Source organism: Capsicum annuum, chromosome 1 (genome assembly GCF_002878395.1).
Source record: "Capsicum annuum cultivar UCD-10X-F1 chromosome 1, UCD10Xv1.1, whole genome shotgun sequence".
NCBI lineage: Eukaryota > Viridiplantae > Streptophyta > Magnoliopsida > Solanales > Solanaceae > Capsicum > Capsicum annuum.
Genome location: NC_061111.1, coordinates 243,512,901 through 243,533,352, shown reverse-complemented (window position 1 = coordinate 243,533,352; position 20,452 = coordinate 243,512,901). Strand labels below are relative to the sequence as shown.

General features: G+C 33.6%; 2 protein-coding genes and 2 non-coding genes across 4 annotated transcripts; 2 read left to right on the top strand and 2 right to left on the bottom strand.

The window, feature by feature from the left end:
• Positions 1-684: 684 nt before the first annotated feature.
• LOC107857334 (protein CUP-SHAPED COTYLEDON 1) lies at positions 685-5,757 on the top strand. The gene is made up of 3 exons (XM_016702232.2): positions 685-1,195; positions 2,874-3,154; positions 4,930-5,757. Exons 1-3 carry the CDS (start codon positions 1,024-1,026, stop codon positions 5,536-5,538), a joined length of 1,062 nt encoding a protein of 353 aa, XP_016557718.2. The 5' UTR covers positions 685-1,023; the 3' UTR covers positions 5,539-5,757.
• Positions 5,758-7,264: 1,507 nt separating this feature from the next.
• Positions 7,265-7,362, top strand: LOC124892628. The gene has a single exon (XR_007050352.1). It is a non-coding gene; the product is annotated as a U6 spliceosomal RNA (small nuclear RNA).
• Positions 7,363-8,197: 835 nt separating this feature from the next.
• On the bottom strand, positions 8,198-8,278 carry TRNAL-AAG. Its single transcript has one exon. It is a non-coding gene; the product is annotated as a tRNA-Leu (tRNA).
• Positions 8,279-9,853: 1,575 nt separating this feature from the next.
• LOC107849511 lies at positions 9,854-20,176 on the bottom strand. The gene is made up of 14 exons (XM_016694075.2): positions 19,737-20,176; positions 16,662-16,789; positions 16,360-16,545; positions 15,221-15,289; positions 15,072-15,128; positions 13,624-13,677; positions 13,479-13,541; positions 13,304-13,366; positions 12,404-12,568; positions 12,000-12,155; positions 11,220-11,300; positions 11,051-11,112; positions 10,825-10,954; positions 9,854-10,063 (listed from the first exon to the last, which is right to left on the bottom strand). Exons 1-13 carry the CDS (start codon positions 19,876-19,878, stop codon positions 10,879-10,881), a joined length of 1,302 nt encoding a protein of 433 aa, XP_016549561.1. The 5' UTR covers positions 19,879-20,176; the 3' UTR covers positions 9,854-10,063; positions 10,825-10,878.
• Between the last annotated feature and the right edge of the window lie 276 nt (positions 20,177-20,452).

The following is a 20,452-nucleotide window of genomic DNA, read 5'->3' as shown; positions in this document are numbered from 1 at the left end:
GTTTCTCATTATTTTATCCTCAACGTGTGCATCTTCAACTTATCGAGGATATAACCCTAGATATAGAAGGTGTGAATCGGAGGATGTGAATTAGGGTAGAAAAAGAGTAGGAAGGAGTGCGTCCTTTTGCTAGTAGGTAGGAGGATTTTGTTTTGTTCTCTGTACGCTAGTGGTCATAGTTGTAGTCTTGTTTAATTTCATAGTATGTTATCGTTTATCGTATTACTTAGTAATTGTCTTATTTATGTTATTATTTGGTGTATCAATACCTATTGTTTCTTGTTCCCTTTACTATTTTTTCTAAACTGTTTTTGTCTTGAGTCAAGAATCGTCTACCGGACACAACCTCTCTATCTCACCTTGAGGTAATGATATAGACTACGTACACTTAATTTCGCAAACCCCACTTTGTAGGAATATACTAGGTATGTTGTTGTTGTTGTTGTTGTTAACGTGTGCTTAATTAAACCTTTCTGATAAATACGATCAGTAATATCTTATATTACTGCACATCCATCTTAACATCCGCGTCTCTATGCCATGGGATGAACCAACCTTGCACCTCAAGACCCATAGTAGGTGAGAGCTTCTAATACACACTTAAACCATTTCCCTTCTTTCTTCCCACTTCTTTAAATTCTCAAACAAGAAATACTTCCCTCTATTCTATTTTTCTCATCAAGAAACCTAAACTTCTAGCAAAACTTTTAGCTAAAAAATTTACACAAATCCCAAAAATTCTTTTGACAAACTTTTAACAAAATATATATTTCTTGCAACAAATAGCAAACAACAAACTTTATTGTTATTAGCAAGCTAGCTAGGTTTACCATCTTTTTTGGATAACTTATTTAGGGTTTTCAACTTTTCATCAATATTTTTGGCAACACTTTTTCTAACAGATTACTTTCTTTTTGTTTTGTTTTTGTTAATATAGTATTATATATAGAATCACAAAGTTTGAGTTTTAGGGTTTCCTTTTAGAAACAAACAAATATTATATTTATTATTTGAGGAAAAAAGATGGAAGAAGTGATGAAAGAAGAAACTCAACTACCACCAGGATTTAGATTTCATCCAACAGATGAAGAGCTTATAACATATTATTTAGTGAACAAAATTAATGATGCTAATTTTACTGGAAGAGCTATTGCTGATGTTGATCTAAACAAATCTGAGCCATGGGATCTTCCAGGTATAATACTGTACTTGAAACTTCATTTTTTTGGGGGGTGGGGGTGGGGGTGGGTAGGGTGGGGTGGGGGTGGGGGTTGTAGTATTTAAACTCATGTGTGCCAGGAGTAACATGCAATTTATACTCGTATGTCAGAGTACTAAACTTAGCTATGAAAATAGGTCTAGCTAGTCCATGTAGGGCTGAGCTAGATCGCTGGATCTAGGATTTGAACTTTTTATTATGGGTTCAAAATAGGTTTACTACTATAATATACTTGGGTCAAAATATATTATTTGTACTTATAATATATTTTAAATGAAGTTATATTTTATTTTGTTAATTAGATTTTTTGTCCCTATACGAAAGGGGTTCAATTGAATCTCCTTGAGCAGAAACTTATGCTAGGTATATATCTAGGTAAAAAGATATATCTACATGTATATATAAATTGTTGAATATCCTATATATAAGTGAAAATAAAAAGATTTAATTTGTTTATGTATAATAAAAAAAAAGTTAAAGTTAGTTTTTTTTTTTATATACATCTTGAATTTATTGAAAACCCTTAGAATTTTTACCTTTATGAGAAATTTCCAAAGAAGTGTGATTGATGCAAGAACATATATAAGAGAACAATTTTTGGATCTTTCCCTCTAATTTACAGATTTTGTTTTTATTTTCATTTTTGGGATAAGTTATTTTAAAAACTGAATACCTTCATCAACAAAGTTGTACCAACAAAATACGAGTGAATAGGTTAAAAACCTGCTAGCTCCTAAATTGTCACGTTTTTATAAGTTTCATATTTAAATTATTGAGCGTTTACAAAATTACTGAACTACGATGATTTCGTATTAAAATGCCCCTAACTAGTGAAATATGACATGCTACGTAAATATCACGCTCTAAGTGGCAGTACACATGAAAAAAAAACTAAGTGGATAAGTTAAAGACCTTCCAAAAGTATCATCATTTTGTATATTTTATACTTAGATTATTGGGTGTTATGCAAATATAGGAGTATAAAGCTTGGGCCATCTAAAGAGGATTAGCAACATGCTATAACATGTTAAAATACCGATATATAGTAATAACCACATGTATAATATAAAAACACATCTAAATATCCTTTTTTTTTTTTTTTAATTTCATACTTTCAGTTGTTTCATTTTTTATATTTTTTTTTGCTTGAACTACTATCACCATCTACCCAACTAAGTGTGTTTTAATAAGTAGATAGTGATATACTTCAGTTATGAAAATGGAACAACTGGTGATAGTTCAGATAGGAAGGGAATCGAATCAGTGGCGGACCCATAATTCAGGGGTCATGGGTGCTCGGGAGTTTCGAACACGTATATTGGTGTCCGAAGCTTTAAGGTTCTGTTTGAAAATTAACGCACCCAAACTCCTTTTTGGTTTATTAGGTGTTTTTCCTGTTTTCCAAGCCTGATACAAATTTTTATACATTTTTTATATAATTATACCTAGTCTGCCTCGAATTTAACGGGTGGTGGAGTACCGAAAAAACGGTCATAGGTCTGCCCATGGATCAAAACATCTGATAGTGAAGGTGTGAAACTCGTGAAAATGTGATAATTCCGATGTATTTTTTTAACCGTTATCTTACTTATATATTAATTAGTTAAATAAATCTATCATTTTTAACTTTATGTTTTTCATGTTACAATTACAGGGAAGGCAAAAATGGAAGGAAAAGAATGGTATTTTTTCAGCCTAAGAGATAGAAAATATCCAACAGGAGTAAGAACAAATAGAGCAACAAATACTGGATATTGGAAAACTACTGGAAAAGACAAAGAGATCATGGATAGCAAAAATAATACTAATTCAGAATTGATTGGTATGAAAAAGACATTGGTTTTCTATAAAGGAAGAGCACCTAGAGGTGAAAAAACAAATTGGGTGATGCATGAATATAGAATTCGTTCTAAATCGTCTTATAGAACAAATAAGGTATGTCTACATATATAATATACGTCCTCTTTTAATTCACTTTTGTGATGGAAAGTCTTAGCGTAACTGGTAAAAGTTGTTGTCATGCATGTGAGTTGTGACCAGGAGGTTACGGGTTCGAGTAGTGAAAACAACCTCTCTTGCAGAAATGTAGGGTAAGCTGGCTGCCAGTGGCGGAGCTAAGATTTTTATTAAGGGGGTTCAAAAGTGCACACACGAACTAGCTAAGGAGTCCGCGGCGGATCTAGGATTTAAAGGTCGTAGGTGCTCGAGAGATTCAAACACATATATTGACATTATAGTTCTGCCTGAAAACTAAAGCACCCAGTTATCTTCTTTGTTTATAGAGTGTTTTTCTGAATCTTATACCAATTTTTATATATTTTTTAAAATATGACTATACTTGGTTTGCGCCGGATTTAATGGGTGTCGGAACACCAAATATTTGGCTATAGGACCGCCCCTATAGGGGATTCAACATCTACTATATATACATAAAAAATAATTTTAACCATGTATTTATAATTTTTCGCCGAAGGGGCCTAAGTTTATGCTAGCTCTGCCCCTGCAGACTGCATACAAAAGACCATTGTGGTCCGACCCTTTTTTGAATCCTGCACACAACGAAATCTTAATGCATCGAACTGCCCAGAACTGTGATTCTTCACTCGATCTGAATGTGTGATGTGATAATTGGGAATTGAGAGTTTTTAGCTCGATCAATATTTGTCATGATCAGTGGCAGACCTACGATTTAGGAGTCGTGGGTGTTCAGGAGGTTCAAACACATATATTAATTGACACCCAAAGCTTTAAGGTCTTCATGAAAATCAAAGCACTCAACTATTTCCTTGGTTTCAACTTTCACGGGTGCTATTTTCCATCTTATACTAATTTTTATACATTTATTATATAATTATACCTATCCTGCGTCGGATTTAATGGGTGCCCGAGTACCATAATTATCAACCTAGGTCTGCCCCTGATCATCATGATGGTCTAGTTTTAGCATTTGTCGAGCACACCTAAGCGAAAAATAGAAAAAAAAAAAAAAAAAAGTGTCATAAGATGAACCCAACAAATTCCAAATAACGAAATCTTTATATTGCCAATGTATATAACTTGAATCCATTAGATTTATTCCATTTTACGTCTATTTCTTCATGTTAATATGTTCATGTACGTTTTTCTCCTATATGTTTTGAAATTTGAAACTTTAATTTGTTGTAATAATTTTCTTGTAAAATTGAAATTTCTTTTGGACATCACACAGTTACCTAAGTCAATCAAGTTAACTGTTATGTGTAGTTTTGGATTATCTATTCAAAAGTGTATTTTTAAACCCCAGATGCTAAAATTTTATTCATTAAAAAAGTTCATGCATGTGTAAAGAATTTATACATTATCAGTTTAATTTAATTATATTGTTATAGCAAGTTATTAATTATCTATCTTATTTTTTCAAAATGCTAGTTAGTTTCACTTTTTATGGCCAGTTACATGCACAATTATCTTTTCTATATTACAATATATAAGTTCTTTTTATTGTCAGTTTATAGAAGCTAAACTCATTTAGTAATCAAAAACACTAAGGATCATTTTGTAAACATGCATGATATCATACTCATATGGTTTGTAGCTTCGATTTTATTTTCTGTTACTAATTTCACTTATTGTGATCTATTACCTATCGTTTTCTTTTAGATGACTCGATAATATCAAATTTATTTTACACTATCAAACTCTTAACATGCTATTATACTTCATTTTTGCAGCAAGATGAATGGGTGGTTTGTAGAATTTTCCAAAAGAGTGTTGGATTGAAGAAGTGCCCTATTAATATTAATCATTCAAGGGCAACAGTAAGTCCCTACTCTCTCAGCATGAATCAAAATGCACCAATGTCTTCACAAATGATATTGCAATTACCTCATGATCATCAAGGGTTCCAATTTACAATGGGAAGAAGTAATAATAATTACATGAATAACCATGGTGATCAAATTCAAGATCTCAATAATAGGGTTATTTTTCAAAGTGGTCCATCAAATTTTAACAACTTCCCACAACCCCAAATGAGTACTTACAATGTTGGAGGTGGTAGTACTAGTGGTGGCGGACGAGGAGAAGGAGATAATAATTACTTCAGTATTTCACGCTTAAACTTGAATCTGGGTGGTCGGACCGGCGCCGGCGCCTCGTCGCAACCAATTTTAAGGCCAATGCCGCCACCACCACCACCTATTATGAGTCAACAAGAACTGGCTTCTTCTATGATGACAAATTGTTATGGAGGTGAAATGAGTAATGCAAATACTATGAATAGTGGTGTCATGTCCATGGACCATTGTGCTGATTTAGAGAACTATTGGGCTAATTATTGATATTATTATCAATGAAATCTGCAATTCCAATAGAAGATCCAACAAGAGGACTATAGTGAAGTTGTAATATTGTTATGTTAATTAGTGTTAGAAACTAAATTAAGCTAGTAATTTTGGTTTACGAGTGTTGATTAATTAGTACTTTGTGGCAAAGCATTCTAAATGAATGGTTTTGTAGCTTAATTTATTGCTATAATCTTTCTAAAGGATAATGGAAATAGAAGGAAAGTAAGTAATTTTCTCTTATATGTTCTTGTATTTGACAAATAAATCAAAAAAATATTATCCAATATAATACAAATACTAATTATGAAGGTCAGTGATGGATAGAGATTCAGGTTATTGTTCATTTCGGAAAGCAGCTATGTGCATTGTTCTATTGAGTTGGTTAGGAGTCGGAAGTAGGTAGTTATTTCTTATGAGCATTAGAGCTTGTTTGGATGGTGGTTTGCGTTTCATAATGTATGGTACAGTATGGTATGGTACAATATCATGTTTGGATTGACTGTATCGTTCACTGTGGTTTAATAATAATTTTTTTGTTTGGTTTGATGGTATGGTATTGTGTGGTAACAGATAAATTTACTAAAATACCCTTATTTGATTATTGTTAAAATTGACTGTTCCCTTCTTGTTCTTGTAAACTTCACCATCGGTACCATTTCAAGTTTGAAATTTTGAACTGAAATTCGAAGCCTCTTAGATCACTTTTTAGCAGAATTATCGGAAGGACCAAAGTTTTTCTTTTCTTGGGCTTACTGCAAAGAAAAGCCTCGCCATTGTTTTTCTTTTCTTGGGCTTTTAGCAGAAGCCTCGCTTTGTTGTTATTGAAGCTGCGCAAAGAGCAGAAAAGAGAATAAGAAAATAGGATGGAGGGTAAAATTGGATTAAATAAAATTATACAGGGACATAATTGAAAGAAAAAAAGGGAAACCATGACATACCACCAAATTGGTGGTTCAGAAAAATGGGAGATTCCATGGTTCCCAAACCATGGAATAGTACCAAATCATACCATCATTTTTAGGATACCATGGAAACAAACATGATTCTCATGATAACCATACCATACCATACTATCGGAAACCACCATCCAAACAAGCTGTTAGTCGACTGAGATAAAGTAGTATAAATAGATATTCCTATTCATTGTAATTCAGGTATTGGTTGATAATAAACTTCTTTTTCTCACTCAAGTTCTCTCTTCTTAGGGCTTAAAGTTATTCATATACATAATATATAAGAAAAATTAATATGGTCTTTTTTTTGTTTTTTTTTTTAATAATTGTTGTTTTTACTATAGTAGTTTCTTTTAAATACTAATATTTTATTATTTATAATAGTAAGGATTGATTTAAGTTATAAAACGTTAATCATATGCTTTTAATACATTATCTTGAATGTTATTTTAAACATATTACTTTTTATTACCTTAAAAATTTGGATAATTGATTCAAAGTTTTAAAATATTTATTTAAAATGATGATAGTCTTTTTTAATATTTTACATATAGATTTTCTATATTTTTACTATATTTAATATTGTTAAAAAGAAAATAAAAAAGAAAATAAACTTATAAAATTAAAATAAAAAATTTTAAGGCCTCAAAATTTTAGGCCTTTGTGAATTTACTTCAATGAGTTTAATAATGCTCCAAACATAAAATGATAGTAAATACTTGTGCTCATTAAATCCGGAATTTTATAAAAGCTTGAAGAAGCATTATGGTCCCTTTCGGAACATCCATAAAATTGGAACGATACTGAGAAGATTAACATGGTCTCTGCATAGGGATGACATGCAGTGGTGGAGCCACATACAATTCAGGGGGTTTATTCGAATCCTCTTTGTCCGAAAATTATACTATTTTTACATAATCAAAAATATTTTTATGTATATACAATAGATGTTGAATCCCCTTCGACTAGTCCGTATATTTACTTCTGAACCCCCTCAATGAAAAATCTGGCTCCACCACTGATGATATGCACAAATCGAGAAATGAAGAAACATTAGGTATGGATGTTCGATTTTTACAAACCAAATTAAAAGGAGAGTTATATGATTTTAAGGTATAAAAGTCCATCTCATCGAACTTTTTTTTTCTTTCCTAGTTTCCATTTTGTATTTGGTACTTAAAAAGTCGATTTTGTGCATTGCACGACCATTTTTTAGAGCAACACTACCAACAAAATGTTTTCCATTCCTACGAGATAGAATGTAAGGTCTCTAGTTAATGATGAAGAAGTTCCTAATCATCCCATGACAACTCTTATCGATGATTGCATAAAAAGTTTAGATAGTCTTTCATAAGAGATAAAAATAAAGAGCAAACAACATAAATCCCGACAGTTTGGAGTTCAATTACAGAAAATTTTGATATTTTGTATAATTACTGAAAATTTTGATTTTGGATCTTGCTAGATACAGAATTAGCTCCCGATACATCCAACAAAGATACATTTTTCTTTGTAAATTAGCTCCCCATACATTTTTTTCGATACTGGGAAGTTGAGATACATAATTAGCTTCCGATACATCCAACGAAGATACATAGTTAGTTGAAATTTTTGTAATTACTTTGTAAGAGTGAAAATTTATGTAAATATGGTAAGTTAAAGTGTATGTTCATGTTATTTTTCTTAAAAAAAACAACTATTGTTGAGAGTGGGATTTGAACCCACGCCCTTTCGGACCAGAACCTTAATCTGGCGCCTTAGACCAACTCGGCCATCTCAACATTTGGCAACTCGTAAGACTTTAATATAATTTATTCATAAATCATGAATCATGAATCATGAAATGAAACAAAGTACTAGCATATGGTTTCCACCTTGTGTAGGAAATTTTTTAAAAAAAATCAGATACAAAGATTTAAAAGTAGAAACAGATTACCTACTGATCGTCAAGCTTATCGATGAGGTGGACATAGAGCGTTGCTTGTTGAAGGCTATTACTAAAGATTGTAAATATTTGTTAGAAACCAACAAGATCGATCATCATTACACATATCTAAATGAAGGAAAATCAATGTGCCTACATTTTTTATTTTTTTTTTGAGCTGTATATCAAAAACAATCTCTTTATTCCAGAAAATAAAAGTAAGATCTGTGTACATCCTGTCCGTCCCAAAAATCCACTTATGAAATTACAATTGGATATGTTATTGTTTATCAAACTATACAACATACAACTAATCAAATAACTAATTAATATCAAGCAACTTTGTAATCTAATACAGAAAGTTTGTAAGCAATGTGCATACACTATGGAGCAAAATTGGACAATTGTGTGTCTCATCCAATGTATGGTAGGTGGGGAAAATGTTTTTTCCTCTAACTCTCTACAAGTTATTATATTAATATTACCAAATCAATTCTTAATTGCATTTTATAGTGAATTGAGTGAGCTTATTTGAGGTTTTCCTCATACATAAACTATTTTGGTTAGACTTATTTTGCTTTTGAACCTTTTAAGATTCTTGTGTATAATAGGACTCATTATACTTCTTGAGATTATGAATGTCACAATTTTATCATTCATTGAAATATTAGTGATTTTTCACATACATATCTATCATCTATGTTTCAAAAATATTGAGGTCAACTTGTAATAGTAATAGTAATATTGGGTAAATCAACTGAGTGAACGATAAGGTGGTGTTTGAATCAGCTCGTACGCATCTTGATTATTCCACCAGTTACATGCTACCTATCACCAACAAAAATGTTATGAGGTAATTCTGCTCACTAAGGCTAGGGTAAACTAGAAGAAACCACCAAGTGTTTTCTACCTTTGTTAAAATTTGAACCTGAGTCCTCATGGTTCACCCCTTTCATCGACCGCTAGACCACACTCTTTAATGTTCAACTTGCAAACGATATTCAGAATCAATTTCAAAACCCCATGCCAACATAAAGGTCTCATGTAGCCTATGCTGGATTAATCGCATTCTAGGTGGGGGCGGACCTATATGCATTTTTTGTAATGCTCCGACACCCATTAAATCCGACGCAGACTAGGTATAATTATCTATAAAAAAAAAAGTATAAAAATTGGTATAACCTTCAAAAAAGCACTCAAAAAAACAAGAAGATAGCTGGGTACATTGGTTTTCACACAGAACCTTAAAGCTTTGAGCGTGAATATGTGTTTTTGAACCTCACGAGCACCCATGACTCTAAATCCTGGGTCCGCCACTGATTCTAGGCCGGAGCAACGAACCTATTTTCTCTGATTTCTCAGATTAAGGCAAGAACTAAAAGCATGTTTTTTGCGTAGAAAAACATCTATGAACTTTATACCTAAGAGCGTGTTGATACATAAATAATGAGACTATGACTATCCAAAGCCAATGTTGTGATACACAAATTTTCAAACCTAAAGTTTATATGCATCTCCATTTTGGCCTTATACACAACCCAAAAAGTGAAAAGAATCTAAGGCAAGAGCTTCATAAACAAACAAAAAATTTTGTTGAGGGACTAAAAGCTCCAAATGTCCAGGGAGAAAAGGACAGCCAAATCTGCAACAACAAAAACATACCATATTTCAGATTAAGACACCAAGCAGTAAAGGAAAAGAATGTGAGTACATATGTGTGTTTGACTTGGCATGAAGTTTAAGAAACAAAACCGACTTTTGAAACTTATGGTGTAAAACAAGCCTTAGTTATGTCTGGCTATAAATCATCTCATACTGTTTCTAAATATAGAAATGTGACATTCTTTTTGCGACAGACTTTAAAGGAAAGTGTGCAATGTGAGATGGAGGGCCTAGCTAGTGTGTGGTTTTCATTCCGGGCATACATAAAAATCTTTCAGGCGATACGTCACAATTTCTTGTGATGTATGATGGCCTCTCAGGCGCTTCTTTCAGGCGCATGGCATTAGGATTTATCATGGTCCACCGACGTAAATGACATACCAAGAGTTGAGAGTTGTCTATTTATATGTTTGCACCAGCTCCAATCAACAAGTTATATTCCTAAAACCTCTTAATCAGCCTCCTCTAATCTTGAATCGTCGTTTTTAAGAACGGGATGCATTTGGCAAAGACACAATAGGTCCATTATTTATATCACTTTGTATCTTAAAGCATTTCTCAAAGGGCCATATATAAAATGACCCAAGCTACCACCATCAGTTATCGATGTTCAAACTTAGTCCCATAAATTTGATCAGCTCCTTCTCACACGGGATAAAGGGATACATGTCTATTGCAAGACGTATCCATAGACTAATCTATGCCAGTCAAACGAAAAAGGGAAAAATTTGAAAATGATACCTGTGAACTATAAGCATGCCTCAGTTTCGATAAAAAGAAGTCAACTTCCTTGCCCTACAGTTCCGGATGTCCCCTCTTACGGCGTGAACTTGGCGAATTACCAGTGTGATCGGATACCTTTGCCTTCTTACTGCAACATACAATTTAAGAAAGAGAACGCTGAGCCTCACATTGCACAATGATAATCTCTACATACGGAAATGAGGGATGGATTAGATGAACTCACCAGAAGACGGCAGACAAAAATTTGAACAGAATTATGATGGGCAAAGCCAACAACGCTGAGGCCTACAGCACGTAAAACCAACCGAGTTTATAATCATCAGGTATTACATTGGACGAAAAATTGGAGACATGAAGGACTGTGCAAATGAAATATGCAAACAGATACATACAGCAAACCAAATCAGCTCCTTTGTAGCAAGAGGTCTTGTAAGGTCATGATTCTCCAGCGTTTCTTTGACTGTGCCTTGAAGCTTCACAGGATATGAGATGGCGTTTTTCAAATGGTGGACCAAATATCCAATATAATACTATAAGCAATATATGCATTAATCTAATATTTTGCTAGGTATATATCCATTAATCTGATAGAGGCATTTACTGCTTCAACCAGATCTCTTCTGACAGTAAGTCCAGAAGCATTGGCCATGAAATGACCTCGGCAAGAAGGAAACTATCTCAACCATTGCCCCAACAAACAAGTCCAAGAAACATTTACCAGGATAAATCAATTTTCAAGGACCAATCAGTTGTAAACCCAAATCATCCTCCCAGCCATAATACTAAAAATGTGTAAATATCGACTCTCAAGCATCACTAGACAAACCAGGAGACCTCACTCTTGCATAGCTACCCATTTTTATAGCGTTACATTACATGGGACATTCTCGTCCTCACTTATCAAACAGAATACCCTACGTAACAAGAAATTTGTCAAACCCATCGAGTTAATTTGATATTACAAAGACAAAGAAAGAAATACTGGAACTATTTCTAAAGGTAGAGAATAATAACATTCTTAACCAATAGGAATATCCAAATAATGTGCACGAGTGGTCGAGATGGTGTTTAGAAATGTGGAATCTAAAAGGCAGGAAACGGCTTCTTAAACTTATGAGATACATCTGCCTGAGATCAGATTTCAGGGATTAATGTCTCATTATTTCTCGTACCTGATTGTGGTATGTAGTTGCAGACTCAAGGAACTTCCCATAATGATGAACTGCCACCTCTGTGTATGGCTTGGCAGCAAGACGAACTTTTTCAACGTGTGGTTTTGCAGCAGTGGCAACCTCATCGATGTACGGCTTGCTGAATTTCTTAATTTCCTGTCAGAAAACCTTTCTCTGTTCAGGATGGCAGACTAACAGGTAGCACATACATTTATACATGCACGAAAACAACAACAACATACCCAGTGTATCCCATCTAGTGGAGTTTAGGGAGGGTAAAATGTACACAGTCCATACCACTACCTCCGAAGAAATAGAGAGATTGTTTCCAATAGACCCCCGGCATTTATACATGCGTGACAAGATGAGAAAACATTATTCTTAAGCAGGCTGGGGGATGCTACCTGAACATGAGGAGCTGCTAGTTCTTGAACCTTGACAATATGTGGAGTTATGGCACCTTTAGATGTCTCGTAAATTTCAAGAGCTCTCGTAGTTAGCAATTGGACATGTGGCTCAGCGGTAGTGGAAATTACCAACCACTTTTCCTTAGCAACTGGTATCCATTGCTTAAAAAAGTAGAGCAGCACAACTAGTCAATTCATACCCCGACTTGAAGCAAATACACTCAGGAAAACAAATACATATTGAATAGTACAAAATTCCGAATAAAAAATGACACTCCATCAAAAAGAATTACTGAATATTCATTACAATTCAATACTCATTCTTATCACTATTTAGCCTCTTCCTATTCGAAAAGGAACTTTCTCCAGAAAGATCTGTTGAGCACTCGAGGTTTTACCTCACAAGGAATGAGAAACATGGCATGTACAACACACTTGTTGTTCTATAGCAACAGGGAGCTCAAACAAATAAAGCAGTTCATTGTGATCAACTATTTTAACACTCTACAAGCAAGGATTTTCAGAATTTTGAGCGAATTTCTTCAATTTTCAAAAAGAACATAGGCAACAATAACTGCAAATATTCACATCCTCGCCTACTGCAATTGAATTCACTATAATATATAGTATGTAATGGTATAAGTACAAAAACTATGGATCAATCCCTAACAAGTAGAGGTCGGCTATATGAATCCTCACAAACCATGTCGTTCACATAAAAATAAAAAAGTACTGGAAGTTATAATGATAATAAATAAAAAATAAAAACTACAATCACGTAAAATAAAAAATAAACAACTTCGTTGAAAGGTCATAGAAATGTTGACATTATAAATGAATGACACAATCTTACAGAAAAGGAAGATGTACAACGTTAATGACGTAAAGCTGGCTTACTGTTTTGATTGTTTCCACATGTGGTGCAGCCCATGTTTCAGCTTGGGCCTTCTTTTCAGTAGCCTGAAAAACAAATACGAGAGATAAGCAGGTTAGACTGGATACGTGGAAGAATCTGTAACAGTAGCATTACAGCCTTGTGGGATATCAAACAGCCAAATAAAAGGAAGTGTACCTTCTGTATCACTATGTCTATAGCAAGTTTGCCGTGCTCCATCCAGTGTTTCTCCAATAGAACCTGCACGTACAGAATCATGTTACGCATGATTACTCTTCCAACTTTAGAATTTCTTCATAAATATGATTGTCGCTCGTAATACCTGGAAATTATTCAACTGAACTGCAAGCCAAGGTGGAAGCCATGCACCGTGCACCTGAATTTTCGGAAAAGAAAAACTCATATTTCCAGGCATGTAGGAAGGTTCAGCGAAATGTAACTACAGCAAGGTGCAAACATGAAAATAAGGCAGCAATCGAGGATAACCAAATAAACATACTTATCATATAAAATCTATTATGGCTGAAATACTTTGACTTCTGTCTTTCAAGTTTTTGAGAAATTATTTGGTATAAGCAGCATATGGTGGGAAAACAATGAAGCAAACGACAAAAAATTGTTAGCTCTAATAGATACACCGCTGCATTACTGCATTCAAATATCTAATTTCTTCAATATCTCTTTTTGCTGATGTTGGTAAGTTATAACATTATAGCATAAGCGGGTATTCCAGGAAAATGAATGATGCATAACGATCTAGTATTGAGCAATTCTAATATTCGAATTTGTTGTTTCCATTGTATCTGAATTATTACGATCCTGTTTGGATTGGCTTAAAGTGTTACCAAAATAGCTTTTAAGCAGTTTAAAAGAATAGCTTGGGGGGAAGTATTATTCATTTCAAATTCTTAGAAGCAGAATTGAATCAACAAAATCCTTGTAAATTACTACGAACCAAAAATGCAACCTAACACTAACGCAATTACTGTCCCGTGTTCAAGTCTCATCGCCTTCATCCAAAAATACCTTCTCGTGATTCTCATGAAATAAAATCAAGTATGCACACGACGAGGTGTGTTGAAGACATAATTAAAAATATACAAAAATGTACTCTCTGTGACAGCTTAAACTTTTATATGAAGTGGTTAACACCCAAATACATTACTTACCTACAATGGAAGTAAACATGTTCGTATCATAACGTTCTCCAAAAAGGTCCAAAGGCTAAGCTACATAAGCAATATATTGATCTTTTTCTCCAATAACACAATGTTAGAAAATTAACTAAAAGTGCAACAAAGGGAAATGTTAGTTATTCTCATGAAATCTCATATGCATACTAACCATAGAGTACATGAAGCTATCACGTACTAACCATAGAATTACATGAGTGCGGTGTATGCTATTACCATTGGTAGGAAAATCGACTCCACCAACAGCACCACCTTTATTTCTAAACATATCCAATACCACCAGCATAAAAGTACCCCAGTTTTACTGTGATTGGACATTTAAAACTAGCTTAAATATAAGATCAAAATGTTGACGCAGAATATAACAGGTAGTAGTCGAAGGGTAAAAAAGTGACATTTTTTCATGGACCACAAGATTTCTAATCCAACTGAGAGATTGGGATAAAGCATCAATCAAAAGATAAGCAGATCTACCACAAAATATGCCAGAAATTATGGCCTCTCAAGAAGAGTAATACATTCGCGGCGTTGACATGATAAGATGCATTGAAATCAAGCATACACCAAGTAATTATACCTCTCCGAGCTGCTGAGCTTTTGATGTGGCTTCAGATCTAGCTCTAATCATTTCCTCCTGAAAGAAGAGTATATAGGAGAGGTATTAGAAATTGTGTCCTACCATACAAATTTCAAAAGTTTGGAGTTGTATTTTTATCAAGAGCATGCCTCAGCAATCTGAAGAGCCCGTTCAGTTTTTTTAAAATTTGCGTCCTGCTCATCAATGGTCTTTTGGAGCTGCATAAAACCAAAAAAGCGGAATGGCATGTTATAATTCGACTAAGTAATGCAGATACCAAGAAATACACTAAATTACAGCTGCATGCAAGAGCTTGAAGATGAAGTATTCATAGGATGGAGACTTCTGGTCGGCTGTAAGTGTCGATCAAAGCAAAAAGAAAATCAACTTTTAGAACCAAAGCAAATCGACCATTGCTATACCCGTGTCCATAAATGATTTTTCCAAAATAATGGGCATCTCGAAGTCAACCTCACAATCTAGAATGACGAAATCATCTCATTCACTATTGATTAGGATGACCTGATTTTTCTTCTTTGGGAGAGGAGGGAGGGATGATTGGATTAATGAATTTCATTAGTAGTCATACTCTTGCAGTGTACAATCATAAATTAAAATGCTCTGATTCTAGCAGCTAAAACCAGCTATTCCCTCCGTTTCAACTTGTTTGTCTGGTTTGGACTTGGCACAAAGTTTAAAAAAGTAAAGAAGAGTTTTGGATTTTGTGATCGTAAATTAAAGATATGTTGAATGTACCAAGATGTCCTTTAATCTTGTGGTATTAAACATGCCACGTGGAAAATGAAATGAAAGAGTTACCAAAAAAGGAAAAAGGCATTCTTTTTGAATCAAACTATAAAGGAAAATAAGACAAACAAATTGAAATCGAGGGTGTATAAATGACCTAAAGCATCTAGAAAGGACATGAAACATCTTCTGACCTAAAACCAAGACATAAAATCTAGTTATATCTATATGAGCATGCATCTTGCTATGTTCGTTAAACGAACAAACATCAGGAAAGAAGTATTATTTTCTAAAGAAATTAATATCCCAAACCACCATCGATAAAGTTAGACTATTAGTTTTACAAGCAAACGAACTTATATTTCATAGTGCAATAGTTTGACCATGTAATCATATTTGCGTTGAAACTTAAGCTGAAATGCAATATGTGAAACATCATTTCAGAGTTCCAACAAGGTCAAGCGAACATAATTTCATAATAATAGAGATAGTGCAGACAAGTTCATATTATGTGGAAAAGGTAAACACATAAGAAGCTTACCTTCTCAACTTCTGAATTTAATTCAGTTACTCTCTTTTCTGCGTCATTTATCTGGGTTTTCAACTCTTTTTTCTCCTTATTCTTCATATCAACTTCCTTTTTTAGTGTCTCGACTTGTTTTTCAAGTTGAGCAACTCGTGCATTAGCCTTTTTAACTTGCTCCTGAGCATCCAATGCACCTTTTTTCTGGGAGAACAAATAATCAAAACGTTGGGATTATGTGTTTATAGAAATATTAATCAGACATTTTAGTCAATTGAACGTAAGAACCAAAACTAGTATGAAGAAGTTAGTCGACTCACTTGGAGAGAATCTATCTGGGCTAGCAATGAAGCAATTGTCTCTGATTTCTCTTTTATCATATCCTCCTTGCCAGCAATGACTTCATCCTTCCGTTTCAGTTCCTTGGCAGTGTCCTCCACATTTGATTCTTCAAAAGCAAAAATTTTTTAGAGGACATGGTAGATAAGTAATAATCACATACTTATAAGTACGTAAAGATATCTCTTTAGCTATATTTTCTTCGTAACAAACTAGTTGTGCTTCCTTCCAATGCTTTCTCAAAAACATATTGCCAAAAAGTTAACGTGACCCGTCTTTATGCTACATCAATTGAAAATTCTATCTACGCTCGGTTACTTCTCCTTATATATGACATATATTAAACTCTTTAACTACTATTGATGCTCCGGCAAACAATAGAACATAACTCTGTATTTGATGTGAAAAAAGGATGTCAGCGAGAAATGGCATATTGAAGTTCGCAGCCTCATTCGTCTAAAAGCTAAAGTTAATGAAAGAACTAGCTCTACGGATATGATGTCAAAACTTCATAACTAATTTAGCGGCACAGTATGTAAAAGCAATGGATTTCTGTTCGACAAACGCATCTAATTGAAGCAATAGTTTTTATCTACTGTTCCTTCACTTCCTATAGCAAAGACCAAAATACATAATATTATAACCATATAGGTAGTTCTACCCAAAAATACAAAGCATAGAGAATCAACGAGAAGAGATGCATGAACATTAATAAGCTGAAGCAGCAAACACTTGACAATATCATTTACTTGGACACGTGGAGATATATATACTTGCATGTAAATGATCCAAGTATACATTTATGTTTGCCGATTTCTTCACCCGTTAGAACAATGTAAGTAATTGAAGTATTGAACAAAGTTCCTTTACATTTTCTAATCTGTAATATTGCATCACTTTCCAAAATCAGTTCAATTTTCAAATCTAGCTCATCGTGAACTCGATTCCCAAAAGATAAGAACTTTAACCAGTTAACCAATTAAACCATCAAATTAACATCTCAAGAGTCCCTTGCATTACTGGATTTGAAGATTAAGGGTAGTTTCCTGACTTGGAAAAAAGTTTTTGCAAGAAAATTCCTTTCATGGAATCATTTTCCCCTATATGTTTAACTTGGAATATGAACAAGGGCAGAGCCAGCATTCTGGTTATGGGATCGACAGAATCCAATACATCAGACTCAAACCCTGTACTTGTATTTAAAAATTCATTTAAAAATTATAAATAATCTATCCATAAACCAAAAGGAATAGTCATTCAAAACCCCTCGAAAAAAAGAAAAAGAGTCATGTTACTACTTGCAGTTTCTAAATTTGGAAAGTTGCTTTCCACAAAAGGGAACAAATGAATTATACTACCATCTCATACTTTACACCACTTGTTTTATCCAACTCATACAAATCATTATCAATCAATAATACAACAAAGTATGCAACCAAAACATATCATCATATATCCACCAAACAATGGAAAATGCACCTTAAAAGGCTAGACTTTCAATCAATTAATGAAATTTAAGAAACACGTGTCCCAAACAACCACAAGAAAAAAGAGAATCATAAACTAAACAAAACCTCAACCAAAAGGGAAAATGTTCAAGAAAATGATCCTCCAATGCACCTTAAAAAGCTAAACTTTTGATAGAGTAATCCACACATAAATTCAAGAAACATACTTCCCCAAACACCCACAAGAAAAAAACCATAAACTACATAAAAACTCAACCAAAAAGGGAACCTAATCAAGAAAATGATCCTCCGATGCAAATCATTTCTAAATGCACCTTAAAAGCTAGAGTTTTGATCAAGTAAAAAAAAAGGGCAGCCCGGTGCAATAAAGCTCCAACTATGTGCAGGTCCAGGTACGCAGCCTTACCTGCATTTCTGCCAGAGGTTGTTTCCAAGGCTTGGACCCGTGATCTCTTGATCACATGAAAGTAACTTTACCAGTTACTCCAAGGCTCCCCTTCAGAGTTTTGATCAAGTAATCAACACATAAATCCAAAAAACGCACTTCCCCAAACACCCACAAGAAAAAGAATCATAAACTAAACAAACACTCAATCAAAAGGGAAAATGTTCAAGAAAATTATCCTCCAATGAGCATTCAAGGGTGGTGTGGCTGGTTGAGCACTATCAAGTCTCAGGTTCAAATCCAGCGAAGACACAAATACTAGGTGATTTCTTCCCATCTGTTATAGCCTTGATGGACAGAGTTACATGATACCTGATACCTATTAGTCGAGCTGGCCCGGACACCAAGGTTATCAAAGAAAATATATAAACAAAAAATTATCCTCCAATGCAATATTTTCCAATGCACCTTAAAAAGCTACTTTCTTGATCAACTAATCCACAAATAAATTCAAGAAACACATTTTACAAACACCAACAAGACAAAATAATCATAAACTAAACAAACACTTAATCAAAAGGGAAAATGTTCAAGAAAATGATCCTCCAATGTGCATTCAAGGGTGTGTGACCACAACATTCAAGGCGTGTGGCCTAGTGGTCAATGAAGTTGTTGAGCACCACCAACCAAGCAAAGACACAAATACTAGGTGATTTCTTTCCATCGGCTCTAGCCTTGACGGACAGAGTTACCTAATACCTGATACGTGTTGATTGTGGGACCTTCCATGTGGAATTACTCGAGCTGGCCCGGACACCAAAATTATCAAAGAAAATATATAAACAATAAATTATCCTCCAATGCAAAATATTTTCCAGTTCACCTTAAAAAGCTACTCTTTTGAATCAACTAATCCACAAATAAATTCAAGAAACACATTTAACAAACACCAACAAGACAAAATTATCATTAACTATTTTCCAATGCCCCTTAAAGAGCTACATTTTTTGATCAAATAAATTCAAGAAACACATTTAACAAACACCAAAAAGACAAAATAATCATAAACTATTTTCCAATGCACCTTAAAAAGCTACTTTTTTTTTTATCAACTAATCCACAAATAAATTCAAGAAACACATTTAACAAACATCAACAAGACAAAATAATCATAAAACTAAGACAAAAAATTCAAATCTAACCCAAAGATTGGATCTTGGACTTAAGATGGTCCACTTCCACTTCATCATTCACAGATACCTCAGCTTCAACTTTGATCTGTATACATATAAATGCAACAAAAACCAATAAAGTAAAGACAATGACCCTCAATGATAATGCCATTACAACAACAACAAAGAAAAAACAAAAGCTCAAGTGATCAAGAAATGAGCTTTTCTTGGAGTTATAATTAGGAAATTATGTATACAATAAATAATATGAATATTATTTTTTTTGTTAGCTAAAAACAAATCTTGTTCGGATTTTCCAAGAATGGGAATCTTTACAAAGGTTTAAAAAATAATAATAATAATTTATAATAATAAAATGAGCAAAAGAATATTGATTGTGATGAAGTTGGTAGTTGTAGTACTATTAGTATAATATTGTTAGGGTAGTTGGGTTCTTGCTTTTATAGTACGTGGCTGGTGATGCATGTGATGGTCCTTTAAATCTTGATTATGTCAAAATTGTACGAGGTACTCACTCCGTCTCATATTAGTTATTCCCTTTTTATTTTACATGAATATTAAAAAATTATAATATTAATTATTTTCTTTTTATTTTGCACGTATATTAAGAAATTATAAATATTCTTTTTGCTCATATTTACTTATTCACTGTATTAAAAATATATATATACAATCACAAGAGTTGGTGTGATAGTTCAGTACCTCACCCTTTAAGCAAGAGATTG